General features: G+C 36.6%; 1 protein-coding gene across 7 annotated transcripts in view; it reads left to right on the top strand.

Annotated features, from left to right (window-relative positions):
- Nucleotides 1–13,485, top strand: part of MLLT10 (MLLT10 histone lysine methyltransferase DOT1L cofactor) — a 128,918-nt gene that overhangs the window by 105,953 nt on the left and 9,480 nt on the right. For all 7 annotated transcript variants that reach the window (XR_005604661.1, XM_039571824.1, XM_039571816.1 and 4 more), the window contains 6 exons: nucleotides 4,022–4,139; nucleotides 5,473–5,545; nucleotides 10,022–10,176; nucleotides 12,024–12,212; nucleotides 12,622–12,710; nucleotides 12,836–13,194. Coding sequence is in view for 6 of the 7 variants with exons in the window: in XM_039571824.1 (XP_039427758.1) it covers nucleotides 4,022–4,139; nucleotides 5,473–5,545; nucleotides 10,022–10,176; nucleotides 12,024–12,212; nucleotides 12,622–12,710; nucleotides 12,836–13,194 (983 nt within the window). In the remaining variant the exon portion in view is untranslated. The remainder of the gene's footprint in view (nucleotides 1–4,021; nucleotides 4,140–5,472; nucleotides 5,546–10,021; nucleotides 10,177–12,023; nucleotides 12,213–12,621; nucleotides 12,711–12,835; nucleotides 13,195–13,485) is intronic.

The following is a 13,485-nucleotide window of genomic DNA, read 5'->3' as shown; positions in this document are numbered from 1 at the left end:
CTTGGAATTGGTTGTTCTGGCCATCCCTGTTGCCCTATCATGAAAGGAGGAGAGTTCAGTAATGGTTTAACTACAATTAAATCCCTCCCCTTTCTTTATGGAAACTCAACTGTAGGCATTTCAGCATTAGCCTAAACAATGGTTTTGAATATGTTAAGCCTCTAACAATTAGGGAGCAGTTTGGGGCATTGAATAATGTGGAATGATGCAATTGAACCTGACAGCTTCAACAGTCAGCCTACTCATGGGACCCAAAAGTTGTTCACACTTGGTTTCATCTCTCATCACACGCTGAGTATTAAAACCTTACTGGTGTGGAGCCGAGACAGAAATGAGGCCTGTTATCAGAAAATATTTCATAGCATAAAACTTAAAAGAATTGGGGGGAAAAGGCATGTTCAAAGAGTCTCAAAGTTTTGATATCCAATCTGATTGAATATAGTTAAGTATTGTCTCATTTTTCTCCCCTTTGTTTTTTTTTTCTTAACATACAACTTTTGATTGAAGAGGCTCCTTCCCCTGGAAAATTTCAGATACGAGTAAATGTTCAGATATGAATCCTTTGGAAACTTTATAGTCATACTGTTAAATAATACTGGAGTCATGCAAGCAAATATAAAACTATTCTAAATATTTTGGTGGATATTTATATATAGGAGTTAAAAGTAGTTAACTTGCAAGTCTTGTTCTTTAATTAGAAGAATATGCTTGTACTTTCTCTCTTGCTGTAGAGGAAGTGTTTTTAAGCATCAGTCAAATATCAATCATTTCTTGCTGCACGTGGGCATTCCCTGAATTACAGTGCATCGTCCCTCCGTGCTGCTCTGCTGCTTATGGCTTTACTGATTTATTGAACATGCCATAAAGGAAAGCAGTGTGTTTTATACCTCTAGATGGGCTTAAATCCTTCTGCTAAAATATTTTCAGGAAATTTTGCTGCCTTTTCAAAATAAATACTTAGTAGTGTTGGGCTTTTATTAGTTCATACATTTTGATCATGTATTGTGTTGAGTGTTCAAATAGAAACAGTTGAAATAAAGAATAATACAGCCTTAAAAGTTCTGCATTTTAGAACATGTGTCAGTCCTGTGACCTTAATATGTATTGACAGGATGATTGCGCATTTTTAATAAATGCTTGCTACAGCTTGTTTCGACTGTGAGTGAAACATGAAGCTCCTATTTCACCTTTAAATAATGTAGCACTCTTCCACCTTCTCTACTTCCTTGTCAGATGAAGTCGTCACATACATAAGAAAGCTTCACAAATCATTATTCTTGTCATTTTACATTGCCATGTTAAAAAGGTATTTTCAAAGGTTTTTTATTTGCCTTCAACTTACTTGAACAATTCTACTGTGTCTTTTTTTGCTTTAAGAGTTGCATAGGATGCAGGATAGCATTGGAACTTCTGTAGTTCCAACTTGTAGGACACCTTTACTATTATTTTGAAGTATAAACGGGATAAAGTTTAGGGTGAAACCACCACTTGTGAAAAACTCAAGTTCTTAGATATTGTTTAAATCCTTCTAAGTCTTTTGATCTGTTATATCAACCCACATAACAAACGTTTAATTCCTTTGATGTCTTCTGTTTTGTGATGTGATAGTTACTCAACTTCAGCAACTCCCGTCAAGATACTTAGGTACATTCAGAAAGTTCTTAAAGATATTTGTGCGTGTTTCAGTCAAATAAACGTGTTCCCCTTGCTGATTATAGCTACCTTGCCATCATAAATTACTATATAGTTGCTATTGCACAGTTTTAAGCAGCCTTGCAGTGAATTACATGGACTGAGAGCTAAGTATAGAAGCTTCTGTGTAAAATGTGAGCAGTACACACACTTACTAGAATTAAAAGAAATCTTTTAGGGGAAATACTGTATAACTAAACAGAAATAAGGACTGGTGTTTGGAGTTTAAATACCACCACTCCGTCCCCTCTCCCCTTCCTTCCCCCCCCCCCCAGCTGTATTAGTAGAACTCATAACATCATATAAACTTTTATTTTGCTAGTCTGGTCTTTCAGGTATGGTGAAGGATAATACTGATTGAATCTCTTAATACTCCATTCTGTCAGGTTTTATCAGTGAAAGGATTTGACTGAAGTTTGTTTGGTTTTGAGGGGAAAAGAGCTGAAGGTTGCTAGGAACAATAATGGTTGAGTTGGAGCTGCCCTTCAGGCATTTGTTAAGGAAAAGAGCAGGAGCTGTGCAGTATTGCTGCCTTTGTCTGTCAGTGTCACAGTACTGATATGTATTGTATTTCTGGAAGGTGTTGTACCTGGGGAGGTGGAAATGCCTGCATTATTTTTAAGACTTAGAAATAATTCAGATTAATTCTACTAAAGATACGCAATTCTTAAAAAAATCCCCAACAACCCCCCCAGAAGTAACAGCCAGATTTGAAGCGACACTGTGTTTCAATGTTTAGCAATCTTGCACATACCTATAAACTGAAAAATGAATAAACCCCTGATCATTGTAAGCAATTACTTGTGGCTTTTTCCAACTTTGTGACAGTAGAAGAAGGTAAATATCAGGCACAATTTCTCACCAGTATATAGTAAATAAAGCATCATTGAAAACAGTTGTGTGAATTCATAAAAGTCCATTCATCAAGTTTAATATGTTGGCAGAAAGCCAGAAATTAATGGTACTGTGTGATTCTTTCCAGAGACATAGTTTATACTCTGTAATATTTTGCTGTAATAACCAGTATGTTTCCCCTGTCTCTTGTGTGCAGTTATGCATGTCAAAATGTCCTACAAATTGAGTTCCTTACGGTTTACCTTCTATTTTTTGTTTTCAAAAAAAGTTTCATTTGTAAAAATTGTTTACATTTTCTTAGAAGATTGATTTTAAAACCAGTGATCATGCAGGTTTGTGGATCTTTGATTCCACACCCACCCCCCTTGAAATATTTTCTTTGTTCTGAAATAATTTTTTTATCAGGTAGGAAAATGCCTTTAAAGTAAGCAGCTGTGCCTTTATTTCTTTGATTGCCTGTCTCTGCAACTTAGCATTTGACACAAATCTTTTTTTCTTCGAAAGGGAAAAAGCATAAGCAGCCAAGGAAGAAGGTATTTTTATTGCATTGGATTATGCAAGATTTTGGCCAGCCTCCTTAGCTTCATCTGTTTAAGGGTTCATTTTCGCTTGTTTGGCACAAGTCCCAGCAGAGACCTTCAGAATTGTGGTTAGCAACATGAATGAACACAAACTTTGGGAGCTCTTCAATAAGTAGAGCTGGCCAACTGCCAAAAATACAGTTCCTTATATGGGGTCAGGGCAAAGCTGTGGTTCCCGGAGCCCCCTATTGTATAGAAAACATACTTGTAATGGCTGTTTGTGTTCTTTAAAATAAAAACAAAACAAAACAAAAAACCACCAGGCTTCCAAGCCTATCAAAATAGGAAGTAACAAAATACTGTGCACGTTTTACTAATGACGGAGTCGAGCAAAGGAAATATGGCTCTGTGTAGTTAAACTGTAGAGCTGAAAGTTGGACCTTTTGACCTCCACAGCCGGCTTGTGATGTAAGGAACCCAAGCATTTGTGAGACATCTGTTGTCTACCTGCCCTTATTTTGTAAATGGTTTAATAAGATTAAATAATTAGTAGGATAACCACATGGTCGCCATGCTACTAAGTCCTAGCATTGAGTGCATACTTCAGGACCACAAGGAAGTCTGACTGTTCTGCAAACTGTGGTTGTTTTAAAATGCACTTTAGGTATTAATATTTGCTACAGTAGTTTTTTATTAGAAGGGTTTTCTTGAATTAAAAGATCTTGCCAGCCACAAGTACAACACACTTTAAAACCTGATCTGTTTTTCAAAGTACTGCAATTCTATTTCTATACTTAAAAATGGAAAACATTTTTTTCTTTCAAATACATTGTTTTAAAAAGCATTCAACTTACAAATATAATAAATGTACATTAAGAAGGCTTCTTTAAAATACATTTAGCATTTCTCCCTGTTTTAAAAAAAGGATTCAAGTTGTAATTGGTTTCTTGCAGGCAAACACCCTACCTGGATCTTCTCTCAGTCTGCCTCCATCCAACATGTACGGCAATAGGCTGAATCCAAATTCAGCCATGGCAGCACTTATAGCTCAGTCTGAAAACAGCCAAGCAGGTAAGCTTCCTCTGCTGGTGCACATGTGCAGCTTCACAGAACTTCTTGTTTTTAAAAAGGTTGTTAAATTGTATTTTTGATTTCTGCTCGGCTTTCGGTTATTAAATGTCTGTACAAAGTTGCTCTGTGTTGGAAGTAAATTCTCAGTTGTTCTGTGGAACAGCGCAGGTTTTCTTCCCCCTTTTTTTCCCCTCGGTGTGTGAAATGTAAATGTTTAAGCAGAGCCATCAGCAGGCAGGAATGCACCAGTGTCTCTTGTGACTCCTGTGATTGATGCGCTCAGTTCCCAGCTCTTTGCAACCGGAGTGACACAGCTCTGGGTTTTGTCGTGAATAGTTGAAACCTTTATTTGCATAATTCATGAAATTGCATTACATACAAGTTCGTGTGAAAGAGATCCCGTTAGAGAACTTGTGCAGCATTTAATAATCTTGTGAATATTTACCGATTGGCATTTGGTACCGCAGGCTCTCTGCCGCGGTTTTAATGAGCCGCTGGCTTTGCTTTGTTTCAATCCCTCCGTAAGGATTTGTTGACATGTCGTAGTAGTCATGCCTGTTTGGGGGAAGGGAATGAGTTTAGCAGTTTACCAAGAATGGATCAGTCATGTCTTTGCCCTCCAAGGGGTCGGAGGTCGCTTGACTCAGAATAGGGGGAGGGCAACCTTGAAGGGGGCAGATAGGGTTATTTTATTGAGAGGCCATAGGGAAAATAACCCTTTTGAGTCCTTCCAAGCAAAACGTTTTCGTATATTTAATGAGGCCTTTTTTGTTTGTTTTACTACCTTTTTAGCAAGGGGCTTTCCTATGCTTTGCTTATAAATAGGAATTAGTGAATTATACGCTTTCATAAAGTTTTCAGTAAATTTGCAGAATAACGTGTGCTTGTTAGATGGCAGCAGTAAGTTTAATACGTTATATATTTTATGAGTTGTTTTGGGATACAAAGTGTTAAAAAAATACAGAGCATCAGGATTTGCTGTGATAAGCATACAGATTAGCTGTCCACAGCTGTGATTCATTACTTTCACCGTACAAATTAAAAGTGGCTGAGGGGAGGGTACTGCAAATGCAAACCACGCTTCTGTGCTGTAAAACTGAAAGGAATGAAAGAAGTGAACATAATCCATGGCCTGGTACAGCCTCAGAAATGTGTAAGGACAACACCTTACATGCTACAGTTCAACAATCTTAAACTAGTTACTTATTCACTCTTCAGCAGTAACTACAGATAGAAGTTGAGATTGAAGGTATTTTTAAAATATCTACATCAGATATTAAAACTCTTATCTAAGAAAAGGCGATTTATCAGCTGTGAAATATTTACACTGCAGATCAAGATCTCGGAGATAACAGCCGAAGCCTTGTTGGCAGAGGAGGATCACCCAGAGGAAGTCTCTCACCACGGTAAGCGTTATTTACATTGGAGAGTGCAGGCAGAGGAAATGTTTTAAGATTTGCAAACTTCACTGTCTTTTTACCAGTAATACCAAAGTGTTTTAAAAGCCCATATATATAAAAATATAAACACACATGTATAAATACATGTATTTTTATATTGATATATCCTTCTAAAAAAATCCCTAATTCATCCAGAGAGCTAAAATTGTGCTGAAATGTACTTTTGTATCAACTGAAATTAGGTTTACAAATTAAGGTTTATAGGTAAGTTAGTTTACTCCCTTATTTAAGAAATGGAATCTTGCTTTAGAGGGATTTATCTGTCATTTAATCCATATGTACCACTTACCTCCTCAGATTTGTTACCACAATTTTAGTTTAGTAATATTTGAAAAAATTCCAAAATCCCATATACTTAACAATGATCTCAAGAATAAGATGGTGTGAAACATTAAATATCAGTAAAAATTCCAAGCAAATATTTTCTTCCTTTTCCCTCACAACTTCAAAATTTTTAATAATTCTCTGTAGAAAAAAATAAGTATTTTTTTGTTCTGCTGCAATTCACATCTGCTAGAAAAGTTTGAGATAAGAATTCTGCTGAAACTGTATAATATTATTTTGTTTTAAAATAGTTGCTGTTAAAATTTCAATATTGTGTTTTAAATATTTCAGTAATATTTTCTGTATATTTTAAGCAAGTCTTCATTTTAAAGGGCTTTATTTTCTATACTGAATCCAATATAAATTATATTTTACAGTGTGATTACTGTGTTTTTTATTTAGGTACTAACCATGAAAAAGATTTATCTGAAAAAGAGATTTATCCTGAAAAAATATTTTAGGATAAAATGCTAAAAAATGCTAGTTACACAGAATTAGCATTATAATAATGAATTTTATTGCTGTAGCATGTGTTTATTATGGTAATTTATAACAAATATCTCCAAATTAGATAATTTAATGTACATGTCTGATGTTGTTGATCTTGTATTATATTCCTTAATTAATCAAAAGACATCTTTCTGGATGTAATGAGATTATCCATTATAAATACTTAGGTGTTATTACCTAGTCATGAACTTGTTTTTAAGTTTTCCAGTATGTGTTGCTTCTAAAATAATTTTAGAGAATTTACAAATCAGTTTAGATGGTATTCTTAGTATAAATTTGTATACTTATATTAGCATATAAATTGATCTGTACAGATAAGGAAGTTCAGAGAATTTTGCAAAGGAAAATGCTCAACAATTAGGAAATTCCAGAACTTTTGATTATATATTTAATAGTCCTCTTATGCATACATGTTGTGGTAATTATGAGTTTTAATGCCTTCTTAGTTAATATTTGCATAAATCATAGTTGTGTTCAGTCTGTCTTTTGGTCGAATACTTGGGAAGGTAAACTTAAATATGATGTTTGTACAAAGTGTGTATGTTCAGGGTATATACAGTCCAGCACTTGCAGCATGGTAAAATACCAACTGGTTCTGATGGGGATGCTTAAGGAAAACTGGATGATACAAAGGCCACCTCAATCCACAATTGAAAAGCTTCCTGCAGTGTATAGAAGCTGTAGCACTTTGCAAAGAGGAGAGAGATTTTGCTTGGCAGTAGTGTTGTTCAAAAACAAGCCAAAATGGGGGAGAGGCGGGGGCGGTGTGAGAGAAAGCAAGGGGGAGAAATTGCTGCTGTAGTAACAGAACTGATAGGTGGGAAAACTTAGTCTGAAACACCTAGCATGGAAAAAATTTAGAAAACCTACTCATTCAGTTAAGTTCAGTAGTCAGCAAATTTCACCCCTGCTTTGCGCGACAAAAAAGATTACACATATGTCAAGGTTTGTAAAATGTGTAGATAACTCCCCACCTTCCCCACTTCAATAAATAAGTAACTCTGGTTGCTTAAAATATGGTTTATAGTGAATAAAAAGCTAACTTTAAAAAATCTGCTATCTGGAAACCTTGCAACTCCGAATGTTACCTGCTTTATCTATTTAAAATTATTTAGCTGCAAGTTCTGACTCTGTTCCCTTTGAAACTTATGAGATACATAAATAACACAGTTCTCCGAAAGAACCATGTGATTTTCAGCGAGTTGCTTAAAATAAAAACACTTGCAGAACATTTGTTTGCTGTTGATGACGCAGCTGACTGCAGCTCTTCGGAGAAGACATATGTGACTCATGAGCTTGTATGGTCATTTCCAATTCATATTGTTATATCTTTCCACCCCAGTATAACCACAGCGTTTGATGTTTAAGATGCTGTATTTTAACTTTTAATATATATATGAGAAATATAAATATACCTGGTATATGTGAGCTGTTTCCATTTTGCAAAGGAATCGCTGCTTTTCCCAAGGTAGTACTTAAACTATTTTTTACCCCATACTTAACCTTAGATTTAAAAATATGTTACGTAGTACCTGCAGTAAAATCTGTATGTATGCTTATATCTAAATGCAGTATTGCTTCTAATTAATGCTCTATAGTATGAGTAACTGTACCCCAAACTTAAACAAAAAACAATTGTGAAAGCAGGCAAGGTGTGCAACAGGATTCCCATCTCCGTGGCAGGATTGGACCAGTGCAGACAGCACCTTTATAATCCTGTTGGAAACTCTGATCAAATACTATTTGGAAAAAGGATTCAACCCTAGCGTGCAGGAACCATATCCTGTCTAAAGGATGAGCTAGGGGTTCAGTTGGTAGAGAGGAGAGACTGAGTAATGTTGCAATACACAGAAGTCTGGATTTTACTTTTTTTTACCCTTCTCTTGTAACAGGCTTCCAGTGAAGGATTGCAGAGGTTGTACCATCATGTACTGCATTGTTTCTACCTTTTCGAAATTGATGGGAAGCAGTCCAAAGCCCAACAAGAATTTTGTTGGTGATCTATAATTCAAATGGCACAATCTGTTAAGGTAGCATTATGTGCCGCTCAGGAACACGTAGACAGAGAGAAGTTTCTGGGGGAGTTATTTCAGTGGTTTTATGTATTTGTTTTCTGGTTTTGTATTGGTTTTGAAGTGGGTTGTTTGTGTGAAGTGTAAGTGTAGTTTCTGCATAAACTTTCCTTCTTACTGCTTCAGCACATCGTGTTAACAGTCCGTTCTAAGACTACTTTTGCTGTCTCTGTGCTGAACTGTTACGTGCTGTTGTGTTGTCATCTCTTGTCAAAAAACACTACCTTGGTTATCCATTCATCAGGGCTTTTTGTTTTAACAAGTGCTTTCCTTTCTTCCTGTATGCAAAAAAGGACCTATTTATAAATACTTAACAGAGCTCTTAAGTCACCTACTTAAAACCTTTTCTCGTAAAAAATCGCTTTGCTCTGGTGCCTGCAAAATGCTCGACACTCATTAGGTAGCTAATGTGCTGTGACCACTGCTTATTACGGTAATCATAATTAACACACTGATTTCCTGAGCTCTCTGTGTTGTCCCGTACTGGGACTGTGGTGGTCTTCTTGGTAAGTCTGCACTGTGGGTGCAACAGTACAGCTGTGATCCCATGATGGCACCAATTGCTTACAGTAATAACTAATATCTGAGAATCTGAGCTCACCGGAATTGATTATCCCCCCAAACAACCAACATCAAAATCAAGAACCAGCTTTTAGTGGGCTCTGGTGGTGGTCCTGTAGAGAAATGGGACCATGCATACATGAGACCAGAAATCCGAGTCAGAAATACACCGAATATCTGGCTTTGCTCACAAGTTAAACTGTGCCCCATCCAGTGCAAAAGAAGCCTTCTCCTAGGGCCTGAGAGAGGTAGCCAGCTTTCTCAGTGGCCGTGTGCTGAATAATTAATTTTCTCCTGAATGAGAAAAGACATGTGGCAAGGGGATTATTCTTTGAACTGTGTGTGATCATGAGTAAAAAAAGAGGTATATTAAGTGTTCACAGAACAGGCAGAGGATAACTTCGAACTTTCATTGCATCCCTTGTGAAATAATATTTTCATGTAGTCCCTCAAAAGTCTGGGTTTACATGACTGTTTTAAGAACAAGTTAGTCAGTGGAATTACATATGGCCTTTCTATGTGATGCTTTTAAGAAATTGGTTTTATTTTTCCCAGTTTTATCAGGGAAAGGTTTGAAGTTTGGTGTGGGTTGGTTTTTTTGCCCCCAAAGTTGATGCCCTGTGTATCCACATATAATGGTTTCCTGCTGTAGAAGTGTGTGTTGTATAATTTAATTCAATGCTATTTGTCAGTTACTGTCTTGTTAGTCTGTATGCAAGAAGAGGTTATGTGCTTTCTCAGTATAAATTCTCACACTGTAATAATATGTCTTTCTTTTATTAAAGCCCTGGCAGTGAGAACCAGGAGTTCTTAGTGATTTTGATGAATTAGCTTAGTCTTGGAAGCATAAGATATGTAGGTGCTAAGAGCTGATATAAGAAATTTCAACAGCCTTTTTCTAATACATTTCCTTTCATCCTTTTCTTTAAACAATAAATTGCAATATTTTCAACAGATCCCCTGTGAGCAACTTGCAGATTCGCTATGATCAGTCAGGAAATGGTTGTGGGGAAAATTTGCCCCCAGTAGCAGCCAGCATAGAACAGCTTCTGGAGAGGCAATGGAGTGAAGGACAACAATTTTTATTAGAGCAAGGCACCCCCAGTGACAGTAAGTACTCACAGTCTGTTTTATTATGACTTTTGCCAACTGTTACTCAGAACTGCTGTTCTGTGCTTGTCCAAGAATTTTAATAAAATTTATTTTCTGCTGTGAATTGAAATATAACTGTAATGTACAGTTCTAGCATAGTTCTTAGTGCAGCACATGGCATCAGTAGATTACAAAAGACTTCTCTATGATTATCTACATTTTTATAGATGGGGAAATTCTATCATGCAAGAGGAACTAACTTGCAGGTCCAGTTGCAGAGTTTGGAAACTCTGAAGTCTTAGATCCACTACTGTAAATATGTAGTACAGTTCCCCATTTTTCTTTATATTGTATGATATAGATTGGTGTAATAATTTTTATTGTTCTGTTTTTTATTTTTAAATCTGAATTGCCTACTTCTGTTGCTGTTTGAAAAGAAAATATTTACAAATGTTAGTCAGGTGTCCTACTGGGCTTTCGTGTCTTTATTGTGTTCTGCCTTTCTTGTGAGTTCCTAAAGCAGGCAAATTATTATTTTCTCAAGTTATGTTTAATAGAGTGGAATAGTCCAAGAATGAATATGTTAAAAGCATAAGTGATCAGTAGATCACGTGGATCTCCATATTCAACAGTGTATCAGTATCAAAGACAATCACTGAATATGTTAAAAAATTTATTTTATTCCAGGTTATGGTTTGTGTTATATTTTATTGAACACATTATTCTTCTCCTTGGTAGTGTAAAGAGGTATCTAGTTAGTATTTTTATGAATGGTATCCTGACAAAAATGCTAATTGTGAGGAAATTCATGCAGGGATAATCCTTTAAACATGATAGCTGGAGGACAGGTTTAGCTAAGTCTTATTGCATCTCATTTGAGCTCACTGAGGGTTCCTTTGTATGTTCTTGAAGAGGAGGGATAAAAGCTAAATCCTTGGGAAATGACCAGATGTGCCTATACCAGTAGACTTATGTCTGTAGTAGGCCCAGAGGTCATGTTAAACAAATACAATTTAGAATTAAAAAAAAAAAAAAAAAAAAAAAGGCAAGAAAAAAAAAGGAGGCTATCCCTGTGGCTTTACAGTCACACTCTAGTACTGGTTGGGAAATCCAAGTTCGGAAACCAAATGGGAGTTTGAGAAAACTGTGCTTGGTAAAAATCAGGTCAATAGAGAAGGTGATGCCCTCGTTATGCAAACGCGGGGGGTAAGTGCGGTGCTCACAGAGTGCTCCCTGCTGGGGGATTCCGAGATCGCTGCTCGCAGCTCCCGCCAAGGTGCACTGGGACAACTTCACGTTGGAGGACTTCTCTTTTTTTTTTTCATTGTTTCTATTGGTTTATGATTCACTGTACAAGTAATTAAATCAGAAAAACTCCCTTTTCATAAACTTGGTTGTTTTTATATAAATGTTGTTGGTTGCTTGTGCTGTTAGCTGAGCATATTTTTGTCAAACTTCTCTGTTTTATAAGGTTTATAGTTCCTAATACTGCAGCTGAACTGGATTTATCCCAACTATCCTGTGCTACTGAAATACTTTTATATTCTGATTTGGGGCTAAGTTGTCAGGTACTGCTGTTTGCTTAAAATGTATCCTGGCCCTAATGAGGCTACTTTATCAGTATTTAAGCCAGGGTGTAGAGGTATTCCAAAATTACTATCACAGCACACTGTAAACTTCTTTCTATGCTTTAAATAACACAAAATTGATCTCAGATCTTTCTGCTAAAATTCAGACATCTGTAATAATTTTATATTTTCACATATATGCTAGTCTTAATGTAATGCAGAAATTAAAACTGAATGAAGGTGTTATTCGTTCATTGAATGTGGCTGTGAAATGTAATGTGTGCCTTTTTGTCTTAGTTTTAGGAATGCTTAAATCATTACACCAACTTCAAGTTGAGAATAGGCGGTTGGAAGAACAGATAAAGAATCTGACCGCAAAGAAGGAGCGACTTCAGCTTCTCAATGCACAGCTTTCGGTGCCCTTTCCAACAATAACTTCAAATCCCAGCCCTTCTCATCAAGCACATGCCTTTCCAGTACAAGCACGTAAGTAGAGGGGATTATTAAAGTGTCAAAGTAATTTGAACATGTGTTTATATGAAATATCTATTTCATCCACACATGCCATTGATGGGAGATGAATATAAATGTAGGATGAATATAGACCAAGTATTTGCTGATGTGTTAAATGTTTAAACATCAATTGGTTTATTTTTCTGAACCATTACTACTTTTTTCAGTGCAGTTTCTCTTTTACTTCAGTTTGGAGCACATCCATTTGAATCTATTGATTCACCAATTACTAAGTTAATATTTTACTATTCAGCAATGATTTTAAAGTTGACTTTACATTTTCTATGTTTACCTTTGTCATAATTTTGAAATAATTATTCTGAATCTTTTTGCATGTTACAGAAATTTAACCACTGTGTGTTTTTTGAAACAATTACTTTAGCACCTAGCACTGATTCTTTGAACAGCAGTAAAAGCCCTCATCTGGGAAACAGTTTTTTACCGGACAATTCTCTTCCTGTATTAAATCAGGTAATTTTTATTTCTTTCTTCTAAACCTAAACTTGTTACAAGTTAACTCATCCCAGTCCTTGCATTGTGGCGTTAGGTGAAATTTTATGCAGCTGAGGGGGCTTTGTTGTTTGTTTTGACACCAGGAGATAACCTCCAGTGGACAAAGCACCAGCAGTTCATCAGCGCTTTCCACTCCACCACCTGCTGGGCAGAGTCCGGCCCAGCAAGGCTCGGGAGTCCCTGGAGTTCAGCAGGTCAATGGTGTGACAGTGGGGGCACTGGCTAGTGGTATGCAGACTGTAACCTCCACCATTCCTGCAGTGCCGGGTGTGGGTGGAATAATTGGAGCACTGCCAGCCAGCCAGCTGGCAATCAATGGAATTGTAGGGGCTTTAAATGGGGTAATTCAGACGCCAGCAACAATATCACAGAACGCTTCTCTCACTCATGCAACCGTGCCACCCAATGCAACGCATCCTCTGCCAACCACACTAAATAACAGGTAAGAGTTCCCTGATTTATGTTTTTCCTCATAGTGCCTGCTGTTCTTCAGGTTAGCTGGGGTTTTTTGTCTTATTCCAAATATACTGTTTCTTCCTTAGCGTGTAATTATCAAAGTAAGTTCTGCTCCTGGTCTGTGAATGAAAGTGAGGAGGCATTTAATGGAAGCACAGGTAGTCAAGTTAAAGAAAAGATGTTTTCTCTAAAGCTTTTGGGAATCCTAGTGGATTCCTGTTTTTTAATCAAGTCACATTCCCAAACAAATGTAATTATGTAAATATGCTTCAGCTCC

This window comes from Corvus cornix, chromosome 2 (genome assembly GCF_000738735.6).
Source record: "Corvus cornix cornix isolate S_Up_H32 chromosome 2, ASM73873v5, whole genome shotgun sequence".
In the NCBI taxonomy this organism is placed as follows: domain Eukaryota; kingdom Metazoa; phylum Chordata; class Aves; order Passeriformes; family Corvidae; genus Corvus; species Corvus cornix.
The sequence above is the reverse complement of the archived record's forward strand: the minus strand, read 5'-3'. Positions and strand labels throughout refer to the sequence as shown.